The 15,771-nt window shown below is 35.8% G+C and overlaps 1 protein-coding gene across 2 annotated transcripts in view; it reads left to right on the top strand.

Moving 5' to 3' along the window:
- The first annotated feature begins 6,384 nt into the window (after nt 1–6,384).
- The window catches only part of LOC149801811 (F-box/WD repeat-containing protein 5-like), a 45,899-nt gene continuing 36,512 nt past the window's right edge, over nt 6,385–15,771 (top strand). For both annotated transcript variants that reach the window (XM_089956166.1, XM_089956165.1), the window contains exons 1-2: nt 6,385–6,473; nt 10,678–10,819. In XM_089956166.1, the coding sequence (XP_089812292.1) occupies nt 6,445–6,473; nt 10,678–10,819 (171 nt within the window). In that variant the 5' untranslated portion in view covers nt 6,385–6,444. The remainder of the gene's footprint in view (nt 6,474–10,677; nt 10,820–15,771) is intronic.

The following is a 15,771-nucleotide window of genomic DNA, read 5'->3' as shown; positions in this document are numbered from 1 at the left end:
TGGACTGGATTTATGTGTCAATTCTAAATGAAGTACATTGGATTTCAGCGGCGACGGAGCAGCGTGTTGACGTCTGCAATTGTGTTTCTGTTCTGCCATTGAATGTTTGAAATCATAATGTGGGAAAAATATGAAGTCATTAAATTTCAATTATCAAAATGCCGCTATGAAATATAACGTTTATTTCATTTTGAGTGCAGTAAGGGGGATGTAATTGCACTTGGAATATAGTCAAAATTACAGTTCAGTTTCGAAATGCGTAATCAAGATTGAAAACCCATGACATGGCTCATGTAATTCGGATTTGCAGAACTAAGAAAGTACATTTTGAGGAAATTCAGGTTTTAAAACTGTAAGTATATTTTTGCCATTCTTATTACCAGCTAAAGGAGACAGTTTATGTCATATAACTTGCATGTTATTTGTAGGTACCCACCAATTGTATGAAATCTGGCGTCTATCGTCAAAATCCGAAACATTGTATCGAAAAAGTTAACGCGGAATGTAGCAAAGCAGTTGGTATGTGGCAGTCCACGAAACATCTGCTTTAGTTATTCAGAAACAAATTTAATCAACCAAAACGTAAAGCGTCTGCTACACGAGTGTACATAATTTGCTTACAAAGGAGTTCCTAATACACTATTGGGCACACGTGTCCTGCACGTGAGTGCAATATGAAGATATGCAATATCGCAAAAAAATTGCACGATTCTGAGAATGTAAAATTAACGGAGAAAAAATAGAGCATATAATAATATGGAATACTAAATACGATTATAAGGATATTATGTCAGTTGATATGGTTGCATGTTATCTTGGAAGTTTTCTGAGAATGGGAGAATGTTCTGAATACTTTAAATGATATGGACATCCAACACACGAGATGACCAGATTTGCAATAAACAGACCCTTACCAGATTTTGACTTAAACGGATTTGCACGAATTACATCATTTAAGTTTTCTGAAGATCTTCATCCGATTTGTTATGTCTGGTTTAGTAAACACTTTTCAGAAAAAGATGCGGGCACCAACTGTATTATTACGGTATATGCTTGATGCAAAAATACTATTATTATGAACAGTAAGTGAAGCAGCGAAATCATATCGTTTGCAGAGGTAAGTTTGGTTACCACAACAAAGGAAATATTCTGATCATGAAAATCCTGATATAACTGATTTTGAGAATAAACTCGCGAAAGATCTTGGCAGAAGAAGAAAAAAAATGTTAAATTTTCGCAAGGAGGCTCATATGATCATAAACGACATTGTACAAGATTAATTAAAGACAATGTTGAACTCGATTTTAAAATTGCTGATACATCGGCGAGAAACACATTTATAAGTCAGAGTGATGTTAACCTATCGGACGGAACTTAATTAGGTACAGTTGTGAGCTATATTGATGGTGAATCACCACAGTTTACTCAATTAAGATCTTCGATGCTCGCGTACGTTTCGATAAATTTATTATCGATGATAAACAGATTTCCTGATACCGCAGTTAGATTCGCCACAGATTCATTTTATATCAATAAAAAATACAGGATAACTAGAATAATTATATATAGGCGCTGATGCATTGGGGGGGGGGGGGGGATGGAGAATAAAACGAGGAAGGATACTTAGTTATTCTGTATCTGCCAACGTTGAAATAAAGGATATTTATTGCAAAAATAAACATGTCAGAATTGTCATCAGCACCATCTGTATATGACCCTGTGACTACGCATAAAACAGTTTATCTCAATGAGCCTGGGGTTCTGTTAAAACAACACGTGCGATCGAATTATTTTGAAAGTTTGATATGTTTGTGTTAACACCCATACATAGACTGGCTAGATAGATGAACGAACGAGGAGTTAAATCTCATACTTATCACAGCTTCTTTCGACGGAAGGGAGATACATGGACTCCTGAACGAATGGGTGAAAAATATATTTTAAAGATTATTATCTGGGACGAAATATGCATAGTGCTGCTGGAGACATTACAATAGTTTTAACTGGATTGTTGATCGCATTGAATGTTCAAATTTAGTTTATCTCGCAGTGTCTCGAGACTGAAAAATATCTCAGCTGCTGAAGGTTATCATACACTTCACAGAAAATACTAATCAAACTGCTAACAATAGCGATGATGTAGTAAGGAAAAAAATAGTTATTAAGTGTGTGACAAAAAATAAGAATGACTTTGATCGCGATGTTGAATTTATCATGACATTGAAAAAACGACATATTAATCATTGTGCGATCTGTAACACAGTAATGTTGTGGCAATATTCAAATAGTAATCCAAGACAGTTTACCGTAGATAGAATTAATAGTAGTCTTGGTCAGACACGCTAAAATGTGATGCTGACCTGTCTTGAATGTAATCGACGTCGGGGCGCTGGTGCACTGCTTTCACAAAAGTGAAGGCGGTGGTAATTCTGAATCTTCAGGAATTGTTTGTAATTGTTTACGTACAAATCAACGTTGAGGAACAGTTGAATCTAGTTTGCAAATTGCATATCTACCCCTGGATCTTACCACGCTGGAAATTGTATGTGTGGTCACACTCCAAATATGGTCAGTTACTCTTTTTTTTATCCACCTTCAAGTTCACCAGGTTCATATAAATATCTTTCAATCACTTTACCTAGTACTGGTTGTTTTGAGAAGGAGGCATGTCGTTGTATTAGTATATGTTTTGTGTGATCGCATTAATGGGTTTCATAGAAATTGCACGACTAATATCATTATTTAACGCAGCTATCACACATGGTAGTCTTGCAAACCATTTACGAGATCTCATGCCTTTTTGAACTTTGTTTAGGAATATTTCCTGTGCATACTGATATCCAAATAACCGCTCAGCAAGTGTTCGATTAAATCATTCAACGATTGCCTGATCACGGTGACTTGGGGTATGTCCTCATCTGATTTTGACATTACGTTGTTTCATCAGAGATAATACTGCACCAAGAATTTCTTTGTCAGGATCAACTTGTAGCAACTGTGGCCATCGTAGACCACCACGTTGATAAATTTGTTCAAACGCAGACGAAACTTTAGTTGCTGTTTTAGTTGATAATGGTTCTGCTTCTTTATATCTACTTTCAGCGTCAACGACAGTCAACGCGTAGTTGTATGTGCGTGATTGACGTCAACCAATATTAATAGTATCATGTGATAAAAACAAAAGACCTGCCTGATGAACTTCATTGGGAGTGCTGACATCCAAATCTGCGCACTGAATTTTTTTAGGTGGTGATAAATAAACTTGCCATATTACCTGTCGTGCTAACCAATTTGCAGCAACAGAACGTGCAACATCTGCTGCATCAGCAAGTTTACTAATCGCTGCTCTACCGCTCTAATATCATCTTGAGCTATAATAAATTAATTCCATTATTATTATAATAATCGGCCGACTAATTACCAGCCCAAAGCACTAGTTTAACTTTCACTGCAGATTTTACAAGAAAGCTAGCAAGTTTTTCTCTGTGAGATTTATTTTTTATTGAATTTAACGAGTGAATCAACTTCGCGTCTACAATATGCCGTTGTTGTAAATCCTTATTTTTATACGCTACACCATGAACATGGCACGCTTGATCAATAGCATTTATTGGATACTTTCCAAGTCTTGGCTGATCTTTCTCGTCGAGTCGGATATTAAGTCAATTTCCAGAACCACAATAATTATATCCATGAAGATGTTTTCTTCTAGGTATTTACCCCATAGAGCTCCTGGTAATTTTCTCACACTTGCCTGTAAGTGCACACTTTTAATTTTTGTTATTATTGTTCTTAATCCACTTGTTTGGGTGGATGCTCTGCATCGAACACAATATAAATCCATATTATTTTATTTGTACAACATTGATATCATTGATTTCTCAGCGACAATAAAGCAAGATCCAGTCAAGCCAGTTAAGCATTATCCAGCGCTACCAAATTCTATCAGAGCAACTATCATAGGTCCATCTGGGTCTGGTAAGATGCAATTATTGCTTGATATGTAAATGAGATGGCTCAAGTGGGATAAGTTATATCTAGTGGCACCATCTGTAGATGATCAGAGATGCTACGATGTGCTTAAGGATTTTAATTAAAATGCAAAATTATTGATGGAGCCCCATCTGTAGATGACCTCGTTGGATTTATTAATTATCTCGTAGTGTATGGTGAGGTGATGCTGGACAAACAATCAAATCCAGCTCAGATATTTTTTCGAAGCAGGCACAAAAACACAGAAGTGATTTATGTTGTTCAGCGATATACACAAATACCTAACGTGATCAGAGATAACTGCAATATTTTAGTTATGTTTAATGGACTCTGCAAAACATTCATCAGACTTGGTGTTCAGGGGATATGAATATGATTAGGTTCAAAAACTTCTTTTCAAAAGCAGAAGCTACCCCACACGGATTTATCACGATAAATTTACATGATCTTCGGTCGCAATATCGTGTAGGTCTTGATAAAATGTTCGGTTAAGAGACAATAGCAGGGAGGGTGACGACAAAAAATGAGTATCAGGATGGGTAAACGAACACGCATACAAATTATAAAACACAAACGTCAAAAATAAAGTAACAAAATGAGCTAACCCAATTAGAGAAAATCTCGGTCGGTTAGAGGCTTCGGTTTGGCGTTATTGACCTTGTATTGTAATTGTTTTTGAAGGAAACTTTATTTTCGCAAATGGACCCTTCTAAACTTTGTAGGGTTCACCCTCCCTGCTGCTATTATAAACGGCCACAAGCATTTTTTCAATACTATTTCCTCTTCTTTTTCTCAGTTACAAAATCATAACATGTTATACCACACTAAGTAGCATTGCTATTTCTATTAATATAGTACAGATAGTATATTCATTGCATTGCTTATTGATCGCTGCTATAGGCTTGCCTGTCTGAGCACAACAACACTCTGCCATTTCAAGTAGAGTGGTATGAATGCCCAGTATTTTGGTCCAACGAGACCCCTGGGGGCACTGACAGAGCATCTCCGTCCTCAGTTCCATGACTCGTCGCATGCGTGGGTTGCATGGTTTCTAAACATGCACGAGTTGCATGGGTCGCATAAGGGTAAAGTGAGTTGTAGAAAAGAGGGCAGAGACGGATGGCAGTTAGCCTAAGAGGCCAGTGGGCTAAAACGCCCACAACTATGCTACTTATGGCTGATGAATTTTCGCATACCCCGACATTTGTAATGACTGCAATATAAGGTTGTGAATTGAGTTTTGCCTACCTGTCTTTTGTCATGGTTTAAGTAGTAAACAAGATGTTTGCTAGAATATAAGTTCAAGAGTTAGTAATATTTTCCATCGAAAATTTTGGTTTACCAAAATAATCTTTTGCGTCGTAGGTCAAGTGGATATTTGTATATAAAGAGTTTTGGTAAACTATTATTCATTCCTGTTTCGTATCAGTATTTGTGAATCTATGACCAGAGTTTACAGTTGTGATCAGATATAATTTGAGAGGAAATGCGTATTTTGAATTGTTCATTGACTAAAACACTGGGGTTATTGAGAACTCGTTCAACTACATTCAGAACTGTATCATTGTGGTGCATCAATACATTCAAGGCTATTGGAATTTATTCGGAATATTCTATACTTTTGGATTTGTGATAGGACATTTAGGATTATTTGAGGATTAATTTAAAAAATAAAAACTACCTTAAGTGCCCCTTAAATTTTCACTTCGTAATATCCAGGAACAATGTTTTCACATCTAAGTTAAAGTTATTTCATTAAAGAAGGGCGGAAATAGATCGATTCCGTAGCATCTGTGATCCATATGTTTGTAGTTTGCAATATTGTTTTAAGTTTCCTTCAAACCGTCAGGTGTTTGTTATTATTAATCTTTATTTCTTCCATCATTCATTTTCAATATTCTTTCCTTTCCAGCTATATTTTTGTTTACTTTGATCATTCTACACATCAGATCTCATTTACTCTGCATACCACGGTGTAAATCGTAATCATTAGAATAATTTAACATCAGGGGAAGTGCGAAATACATGAAGTGCTAACATTTGCTATCATACAAGTAAGAACACAACACTATTTTAAATTTAATGTTGAATTGATGACATATATCAAGCATGGGATATACTGTAGTCCCGAATTACAGATGAAGACAACGAGACTTTTGTAATTCTTTCCGTAGTACATGAGATGCCTCGCAAATTACCTATATGGTATGTATGCCAGAAATCTTACCGAGATAGCAAGAAATCCATTACGGACTCACGATTATTTCAGACGCAGCCAGTTTTTTTAGTCTGGTTCCCTGCCCAACGCAGGGAGCATACTGAGCAGGGAACCAGACTACCAGTTTTTTCTATTCGGAATATCTTTGTTCTGTTCCTTGGATGATATACAACTTCATTGATTCAAAATGACGTTTGAACTTTGACAGGCAGATTGTCAAATAAGCTTACATAATGCCGCTTTTGTGTGTTGGGGAACGAAGGTTGGATGAAGTTATATAAAATATATAATAGAAATTACGATATTATCCCAATCTGCACATTCAAAAGAGAGAATGCATTTGCAGACCTACTGTGCTCTTGGTGTTAGTCCAGCGTGTTTACTGTACTGGTTAGAGACCAATTCTCCAATCAGTACAGTACAGTAGGGTTATAAACGACCGTTCAGCAACAAATATATTTCGGACGGTTCACATCTAATGAGTTCATTTATTTAGACTGACCCCTCTTCATAGACCGATAAACGGGTCGTTGGTAACGACCATCAGAAAAAATAGTACAATTTTTTCTGAATGTATATTTTTATTTTAGACTCGTGATGGAGCATGGGGACAGATTTAACGGTCTTCTTAGTATCAATACAGGGACAGATTTATCGGTCTGTTTTTGGTCAAGGGACAGATCTATCGGTCTGCTTTTTCCCACCATACGGAAGTCTGATCCCACCTTTTTCAAGCCTTATTGAATCTAATAGTAAGAACTGCATCTTGAAATCTCTGTGGAACTATGACAGTCATCTGAATTCTCATATTATTAATAAATGGAACAAATTACTCTTTAAAAGTGCTATATAATTTCATTTCTTTACAATGCATGGTTTAGTCCATTATTGTAGATGTGTCTGTAAGATATATGATCTTTTATGTTTAAAATACTTTTACTTTACATTTTAATTTAGATGTATGGACTAGGTAGTCTTTGATAAAGAATTTTTATCTTCTCATCATAATTGATGAGCTATCACAGAGATGGTTGTTTGCCTCCAATGCAAAGTTGTTACCATGTGAGTGGAGGCTGTACTCCATCGAATTGTACATTGTGCTGTTGGTTGTTTGCTGCCAGTTAGTATTACATGGATTTATTAGTCTATTGTATAGCATGGTGCTGTATTGTATGGCATATGAATGTAAATTAACATTTCATGAGATAAAAATTTTGTTTTATGGATAAGGCTCAGTTATATTATTTTGAGACTAATAATGATAATACTGGGTCATTCCAGAACACCCAAAATACAAAAAAAAAAAATTCACATTTGACTAACTTGGATTTCCATGCCCTTTTTCCATCTATGTAAATGAAGGCTGCATGCAACTTTGTTCACTAAAACATTCTAGTTACTCGTGAAGTTCAAGTGAGGAGGGATAGCTTACTTTTTTGACTTGCAAATTCATCAACTTACAAGTGAGGGTTTTTTAAATGCTGGTAATGTTTTTGTAATATACAGATATGAGGCTGAAATGTACTAGACTACATTTTGTGATCTGTGGAATTTGAATCTTAGCTTAGATTTTCAGTATCTTCAGATCCCAAAAGTTGGCCTTATGTTCATTATTATTTTTTTTTCTTCAAATTTTAAAGTAGCCCTACTGTCTGGTCATTCATGACAAACACCAAGTATGATTTTTTCCTTTAAAACTATACCTAAAGGTGATTGTACCAAATTAATCTCATCTATAGTTAGGCTGTACCTTGGGCTCAAACTTGAGACAACTCTCAAAGTATAAAAATTGTGCACTCAAGAGGGCAGTTACCTTCATAATGAATTCTTTTTATGATCAAGACACATATCTGTGACAAATTTCAACAAATAATGAAAACACTAGTTATTACTGAGGATTTACAACATAAACTTGCATTCATTTTTATTCAGTGCTCAAAGAATTTTATTAATAATTTAGACCTTGAAATGGTCACTTTAAAAAATCAAATTCCACAAGCCCTGACTCCCGTTTCCATATGCCCAAAATTACCCTACTTTTGGGTGTTATTTGTCACATATCTTTGCAGTTGCTGAACTTGCAATAGAAAAAGAAATAATAAAACTTCATTCATTTGTTTTTATTCAGATCACAAAATATTTCAAGCAAAGCAATTGTTTCCTCCATGTCCTGATGTCATTCATTGTCCATCTGCTCTCAGTGTCCTCCTTTCTTATCAGATCATTAGTGTTGATGTTCATTAGCATCTGTCTTGCTTTATACAGTTTCTCTTTACACTTTTGATGTTGTTCATAGGTGCCACTTAATTTCTTCAACCAGTGTTGCATTTACACTTGTTTAAGCTTGAGCAAGGAACAGCTCAGTTATTATGTATTGAACTTTACCTTGAAACATCTTGAATAACACAATAGCAATTAAACTAGACAACAACAACAACAAAAAACTCAAGATACTAATGTACGTAAGTGTTACTTCTTAACACATTAACCCCTGGCGGTGAGTTAACGTGGCAGGAGGTAGTAGCCTACTGCCGAGCTCTGTAACGTCATGGTCATGCATGATACACTAAAGTGGGTGGTATTATAGAAAGGTAGACAGATGTAGCTCAACAATGATACCAAATAATCCGGAATATCTAGTTGCACTACAGAATACAGAGGGAAAAACCTCATTTTTTTTACCTGATTTTTTTTCTACCCATACTTCACCCATGGTCGGAATCCGATTTTGTGTCCAGATTTTAGACTCTTTGCTCTGAGATCTAAGGCAAACCAGTATGAACTGCAAACAGACAGATGAACCTTTACAAAAAGTAGGATAAGATGGGAATTTGGAATAAAGAGTGGTCTTGATACAAAAATAATGGCTCCATGTAGCAAAATAAGCAAAGAAAACCCTAACTTTTACCCTTCTGCTCATGTGTGAGCCAAATAGCCAATGAAAAACGATGTTTCTAACACAACTAGGCAGTATGTTATTGAAAGATCACCTGGGACTTTTTTTTTCTTTCTCAGATCTATTCAGAAATAGCTTTCAAAATGTGTTTCCTACTCGAATTTCAGGCGAAAACAACAAAAACCTCCAGGGGTTAATGTGTTAAATTCATTTTGGGTCTGCCAGACACTGAAAAGTCATTATGGCCCACCTTAGTTACTTATTATACCTCAAAAGCATCCCACATTTGGCTAAAACTGTCCAGATTAAAACAGTAACGTTATCAGTTAACAGCTTGTTGTGCATACATGTTAGTCTTAATCCCATTACTTAGCTACTAATCACTGGTTGGAATGACTGCTGGAACACTTCCAATGCCTAGTAGATGGTTCTAACTGGTTTCCATAGATAAAATGTGAGAAAAAAAATTCCTTTTCTTAAATAAATAAAAACAAAAAAGGTTTTCAAAAGCATTAGATTTGAATTGTAAAAATGGTGTGTGCAATGGACAGCCTTGAAAAATTTTTTTTTTTCCTTACCACCGATAGAATCAGGTGTTAAAGCCAAGTCAACACTAATTATAGGTAACCCAGGCAACCTGTTCCCCATTCATAGGTCACCTGCTTCACCTTTGAGAGAGGTATGATAAGTAGATGATCTTCATAAGGGTAAGGACATACATGGGATTAATATTAATAATTTACTTGTCTTTCAACAGCTTAAAAATAAATTTTGCATGTCATCAGCACGATTGAAGTTTTCACAAGCGATTTTTGTTCTCAATAAGCCAGACAACCACTTCCTTTAAAATACAGGAGGGACCCAATCTGAAATTAGAGGGGCCCCATGTGTCTGGCATTCAGATTATTTTTGAGCACTGTTATTATTATTGAAATCTTTTGTATCCATCCAATGTTGTATTGGTTTCAATTTCCATGATATTATTACACACGTCTACAAAAAGTGAACAAATATATTTGTAAACCTTAAGATTAAGCTTTTAAAATGTACTGTATCAGTATGATCTATATGGTGTTTTTAATTTGTATTTACCTTCTATTTGGACCTGAAAAAATTATTATTACCTTTTTCACTGAAAAAGTAAAATGTCTTTTGTCAGCATAAATTTTTCTAAAAGAACAATTTTATAAATGTCAGATGCGAGTAGCTTTTTTAAGAAAAAATACTTGAAGGGTTATCATTTAAAGTTTTGGAATATTTTATCAGTAATTGCCATTATTATTCAGGTTCAGCATTTTAATTACCTTAAATTTAATATTTTAAATTGGAACTGGTTAAAAGAATATTAATACTGAAACAAATATATGCTGGAGGTAAATCATGTGTGAAGAAGTAAATTATTAAGTAACTAATGAAACCAGGAAAGTATTAGTAAGAGGATCAGTTATTAATGAGTTCTGTTTTTTTTGTTGTGTTTTTTTTTTTGTGTGACCATTTGACTCATATAATTTTAAAGAATAAAATAAAACATTGACGTTGTATACGCATGTATACCATTTTCTCATTGTAGGAGTCCAACACAGATAGAAGATGGAGAAGATGTTGGTGTAGAATGCACAAGCATCTGGCAGGAGACAACAGATTCCATCCTTCTTGACATCTTCTCCTTTTTAGATGCAACAAATCTCTGTCATGCTTCCTGTGTTTGCAAGGTTCTTACTAAAGTTTCTGTCCAGTTATAGAATGCATGATTGTAGGATTCATGTTTATTCCAAAAAAAAAATCAAGATAAAAGCAACCGAATTTATATAATTTGCACATTGCACATCATATTTTCAAGCTCTACCTTTATTTCTTCATGAAATCCCACCAGTATTCAGAAAATTCCATTTCATTCTAGGGGGTAGGGTTACTTAAACTTTAAATGCATATCATGATCAGATCTTTATTGCACATTGTTGTTATTGTTATTACTGTCATGCTGTCGTTGTTGTAAAATTAGAAAATATGCAAGGAGAACAGTTTTACTTAACAGTGTAAAATTCTGAAGATCATATATTTCATGTGTGATGTGACATTCAGTTTACTACTTAAAGATCAAATAAAAACTATACACATCTACAGTCAGAGCTCTCCCTAGCTAAAAATATATTTCACACATTTCCTTCCTGAAAAGTTGCATGATGCCATCTTTTTCAGTATTACTTGTTACTTTCTTTTTGCTCCTTTAGCAAGAGATGCATGAATCAGTAACACTTCAAAAGATAATCTAATCATAAATAAACCAAAAAAAATTGTATCAGTGAAAATAATAATCATCATCATTTCCAGCGACAGTTAAGAAATTTCCTAATATTTTCTTTGTCACTCATGAATCCTTTGATTTCCTTGGATGAACTAGGATTCATTTTATCTAAAGGGCATGACCTGCATATTCAGTATAACGTATTATCTTAATAGTGTCATTGCTTTTGGCACTTGTCAAACCACCTTATGGGAGTAATTGAGAAATAAAATTCTCATCCAACATTTACTTGAAGGTGATTTACTTACCAGGCTTTGTCAACTCTTGTGTTCATTTATAAGGATTACGAATTTGCATTGATTAACACATCTTAAGCAGTGTAAAGGGAGAAACAGAACATATTATTATCAATGTTAGTCCATATCATTTAGGTGCTGTTTATCTTGTTTACTGTTGTTACTTAAAAGCATCCAAAAGAATAAGGAATATGGAAATGTGCAAAAATGTACAGTACCATGTTTCAAAGGATTATTCTAAATCAAAGGAGTGAATAACGTGCTGTATTTTTCATTTGATTTTGTAGTTTATACCAAGTTTTGTTTATAAATGGTAAATTACCAATAGAGGTTTGTAACATGTGGCTTTCTAGACTTAAGCATGACAGTAACTGCTCATTTTTCTTCATATACAGTACCTAATTATATTAACGTAAGGGAATTACTAATGCTATCTCTGGAATCCAACCCTTTCATAGGCCTGAAAAGTCTCTCTGTGTTTTGTGCAGACAAAGGGAATTAGCTCTTACAGATTACCTCCCCTTACGTTGCTAAGTGGTGCTACATAGACCTGATATGAGGCCAGATATGGACAAAAAATTACTTTTGCTTCAGATTGTCAACAGGCCTCTGAGAACACTGGTCAACAGTGAAATCATTACTGACTTGAAAAGGCCCTAATCTGTAGTATTTTGGTGTGCCGAACACAAATATAACCGTGAAAAATTTGTATTGGCTCTCGTTTTGAAGATATTCATATACCTCATTTTCTATGTTTCACTGTGTAAATTTCTCCAGTAGGACTGCAGCAACATCCGGAATAATGATGTAACATTGCATAATACCATCATGCTCACATCATCCACAGTTGATTGCATCATTTTCTGATGCAATGCAATACTAATGCCATGCGGCTGCTGAAGTAAGTTGACGTCAGCAGTGTACTATACATGTGTAGGCCTATTATACTAATGCCAGGCGGCTGCTGAAGCTGACGTAAGCAGTGTACTATATAAAGCCCAATCAGATAGGTTCAGCATTTAAAATATTTTAGACGTTGTGCGAGACAGTTCAAGCTACTGTTACATAAAACTTATTATTTTATCCATTTACGTACAATAAAGAACAGTAATGCCTCAAAAGTGTGTTAATACCGCGGACAATTTTTGCTATATTTGTGGGGAAGTGACATTTGCCAACCAGAAGAAAAGTATCAATTCTCAAGTGAAGAAGGCATATCATCTTTACTTCGGATGCAAGGTTGGTGACCAAGACAAGCCTTGGGCTCCGCATATATGCTGTGCTACATGTACAACACAGCTTTCACAGTGGTTGAATTGCAAAAGGTCATCAATGCCGTTTGCAGTCCCAATGGTGTGGAGAGAGCCAAGCAACCACCTAAATGACTGTTACTTCTGCTTGGTTCCTCCTCTTTCCGGCGGAATAACGAAGCGAAAGAAGTCGAGAATAGTCTACCCAAACATTCCGTCTGCATTGAGACCAGTTCCACATGGTGAGGGACTTCCTATTCCAGAACCTCCAGCAGAATATTCTCTTGATTCATCTGACGAAGACAAAGGTGAGTCGACCTGTTCTTCTCCTGGTCCATCAGCATGCAGTGATCCAGATTTTCACTGTGGTGCATCATCAACCCCACACAGAATAACACAGGAAGAACTAAATGACCTGATTCGTGATTTGGACTTATCAAAGAACAAGGCAGAATTGCTAGGATCAAGACTCCAACAATGGAATCTTCTAGAAGAAGATGTCACAATTACTGCATATCGAAAGCGCCACCAGCAATTGGAGCCTTTCTTCAGAAAGGAAAGTAATCTGATATTCTGTTCCGATATTGAGGGCCTCATGAATGCTTTAAAAATCACTCATGACCCACAAGAATGGAGACTATTTGTGGACTCTTCGAAACTGAGTCTCAAGGCTGTGCTTTTGCACAATGGAAACATTCTTCCATCTATTCCAGTAGCGTATGCTGTCCACATGAAAGAGACATACGATAACTTAAGGCAGCTACTGAATTCCATTGAGTATAACAAGTACAGCTGGCACCTCTGTGGTGATTTGAAGGTAGTTGCCCTTTTAATGGGACTGCAGCAAGGATATACAAAATACATGTGTTTCTTATGCGAGTGGGATAGCCGAGCAAGGGAAATGCACTACATGAGGAAGGAATGGACTCACAGGCAGAATGTAGCCATTGGAGAGAAGAATATCCAACACCCAGCTCTGGTTGAGGCTCAGAAAATCTTGCTACCACCCCTTCACATCAAACTAGGTTTGATGAAGAACTTCGTGAAAGCCATTGACCGGACTTTGCCAGCATTCCGATACCTGCATGAAAAATTCCCTCGACTCAGCGAAGCAAAGATTAAAGAGGGAGTTTTTGTGGGTCCTCAGATTCGAGAGCTTTTCAAAGATGACCGGTTCAACAACTTGCTGGAAGGTGACGCGAAACAAGCATGGAATGCTTTTCGCCTAGTTTCTACAAACTTCCTCGGAAATGTTAGGGCAGAAAACTATAAGGAACTAGTAGAAGACATGTTGATGAAGTATAAGAAACTTGGCTGCAATATGTCTCTAAAGATTCACTTCCTTCATTCCCATTTGGATTTCTTTCCTAGCAACTGTGGTATTGTTAGTGATGAACACGGCGAACGTTTTCATCAAGATATCGCAACAATGGAACAAAGATACCAGGGAAAATGGTCCACTACAATGCTGGCTGACTACTGCTGGACACTCCTCAGAGATGCTCCCGAACAGCTGTACAAGAGACAGGCGAAGAAATCTAAGATGTAGTCAATGACTTGATTTTTTATAGGTAGGCTATTACAGTTGACCTTTTACTATTGGAATGCATTTCGTTATGTAAACATTAATTTCTTGCAGATTACAAAAAAACTAGAGCCAATTTTGCAATTTGACTGTCATATTCGTGTTCAGCACATAAAAATTGATAAGAATTGACTAATTTTATTTCAGTAACATGACTTTTGTAAAAATTTGTTGTCCAGTGGAATCCATGGATTTCTATTTTCTTTTTCTCAGTTAGCCATCCTACTGTCTCTTTGGGTGGTACAGTAAGTCAAACAATCCTACTGTACCTTGTCTTTGCCCCGATTTTTTTCTTTTGGAAATGCACACTACATTATTTGTTTTTTTGGTGAAATTTCAGATATTTTGTGCAGATTAGTTACTGCTTCATATGCTGTCTTTGCATTGGTAGTACCATGGTATATCTACATAGTACTGCACTAGAGCTGTTCTTATTAAAAGGTTCGCATATTCCAACATATTTTCTCAATGTTATGATATATTTACAATATTATCAGTGTATATTTAATTACTGTTTCATTCTATCTTTGTTAAATTTGATAAGTAGCTGTTGTTTTTCCATTCACAGACTATTGTTTACTTAGAATGACTAATGGAAATATACATTCATATTTGATATTCAGTAGTCGTTATCTCAGATTGTGTTTACGCATGGTGTGTTTTGTTCTTTTTATTTTATGATAGTCTGACAACGTGGATATTAACTGTAAATAATGCAGGTGATGGAGGACTATCACAAATACTGCCTTGTTTGCACTAAATGCTTATGGTCCAAAACCTTTAAGGTGTGGTCTTTATGGACAGAAGATGTTTAGTCCAGTGTTCTTCAAAAACATCTCATTGGAAGGAAAAAGGGCTTGATCTGACTCTAGTGTTGAAAATATTTTAAGTTTAAACCCTCTTTCAGACTTGTTTCTAGTTTAGTTGGAATGCCTCCCTCTCCACCTGTTAAACTGCATCATACAGAGGGTGTATTGCAGACGAACCAAGAGTAATCAATATGACTCATAAAGCTTTGTCAACAAGAATGTCGATTAGCGAATATGATGAAGTTGTGTTTTACAAATCTAGGCAACCCACTGTGTAAGTCTGGCATCCCAATAATATATGATACAGGCAATGAAGAGAGGATTTCTGAGGTGGTTTTTTTATATTTTGCTAACAGATCTGACCAACATGATTTGTATGGTGATTTATTAACTGCTTTGGCTGTCAACCTACCAGTCCAGCCCTCCAACCAACAAGCTGACCACAGTAATATGTTTTGCAGTCCCTGCTGTTGACAGAA

The sequence above is a fragment of the Sinohyriopsis cumingii genome, chromosome 4 (genome assembly GCF_028554795.1).
Source record: "Sinohyriopsis cumingii isolate HCF-2022 chromosome 4, ASM2855479v2, whole genome shotgun sequence".
NCBI classification, from domain to species: domain Eukaryota; kingdom Metazoa; phylum Mollusca; class Bivalvia; order Unionida; family Unionidae; genus Sinohyriopsis; species Sinohyriopsis cumingii.
The sequence above is the reverse complement of the archived record's forward strand: the minus strand, read 5'-3'. Positions and strand labels throughout refer to the sequence as shown.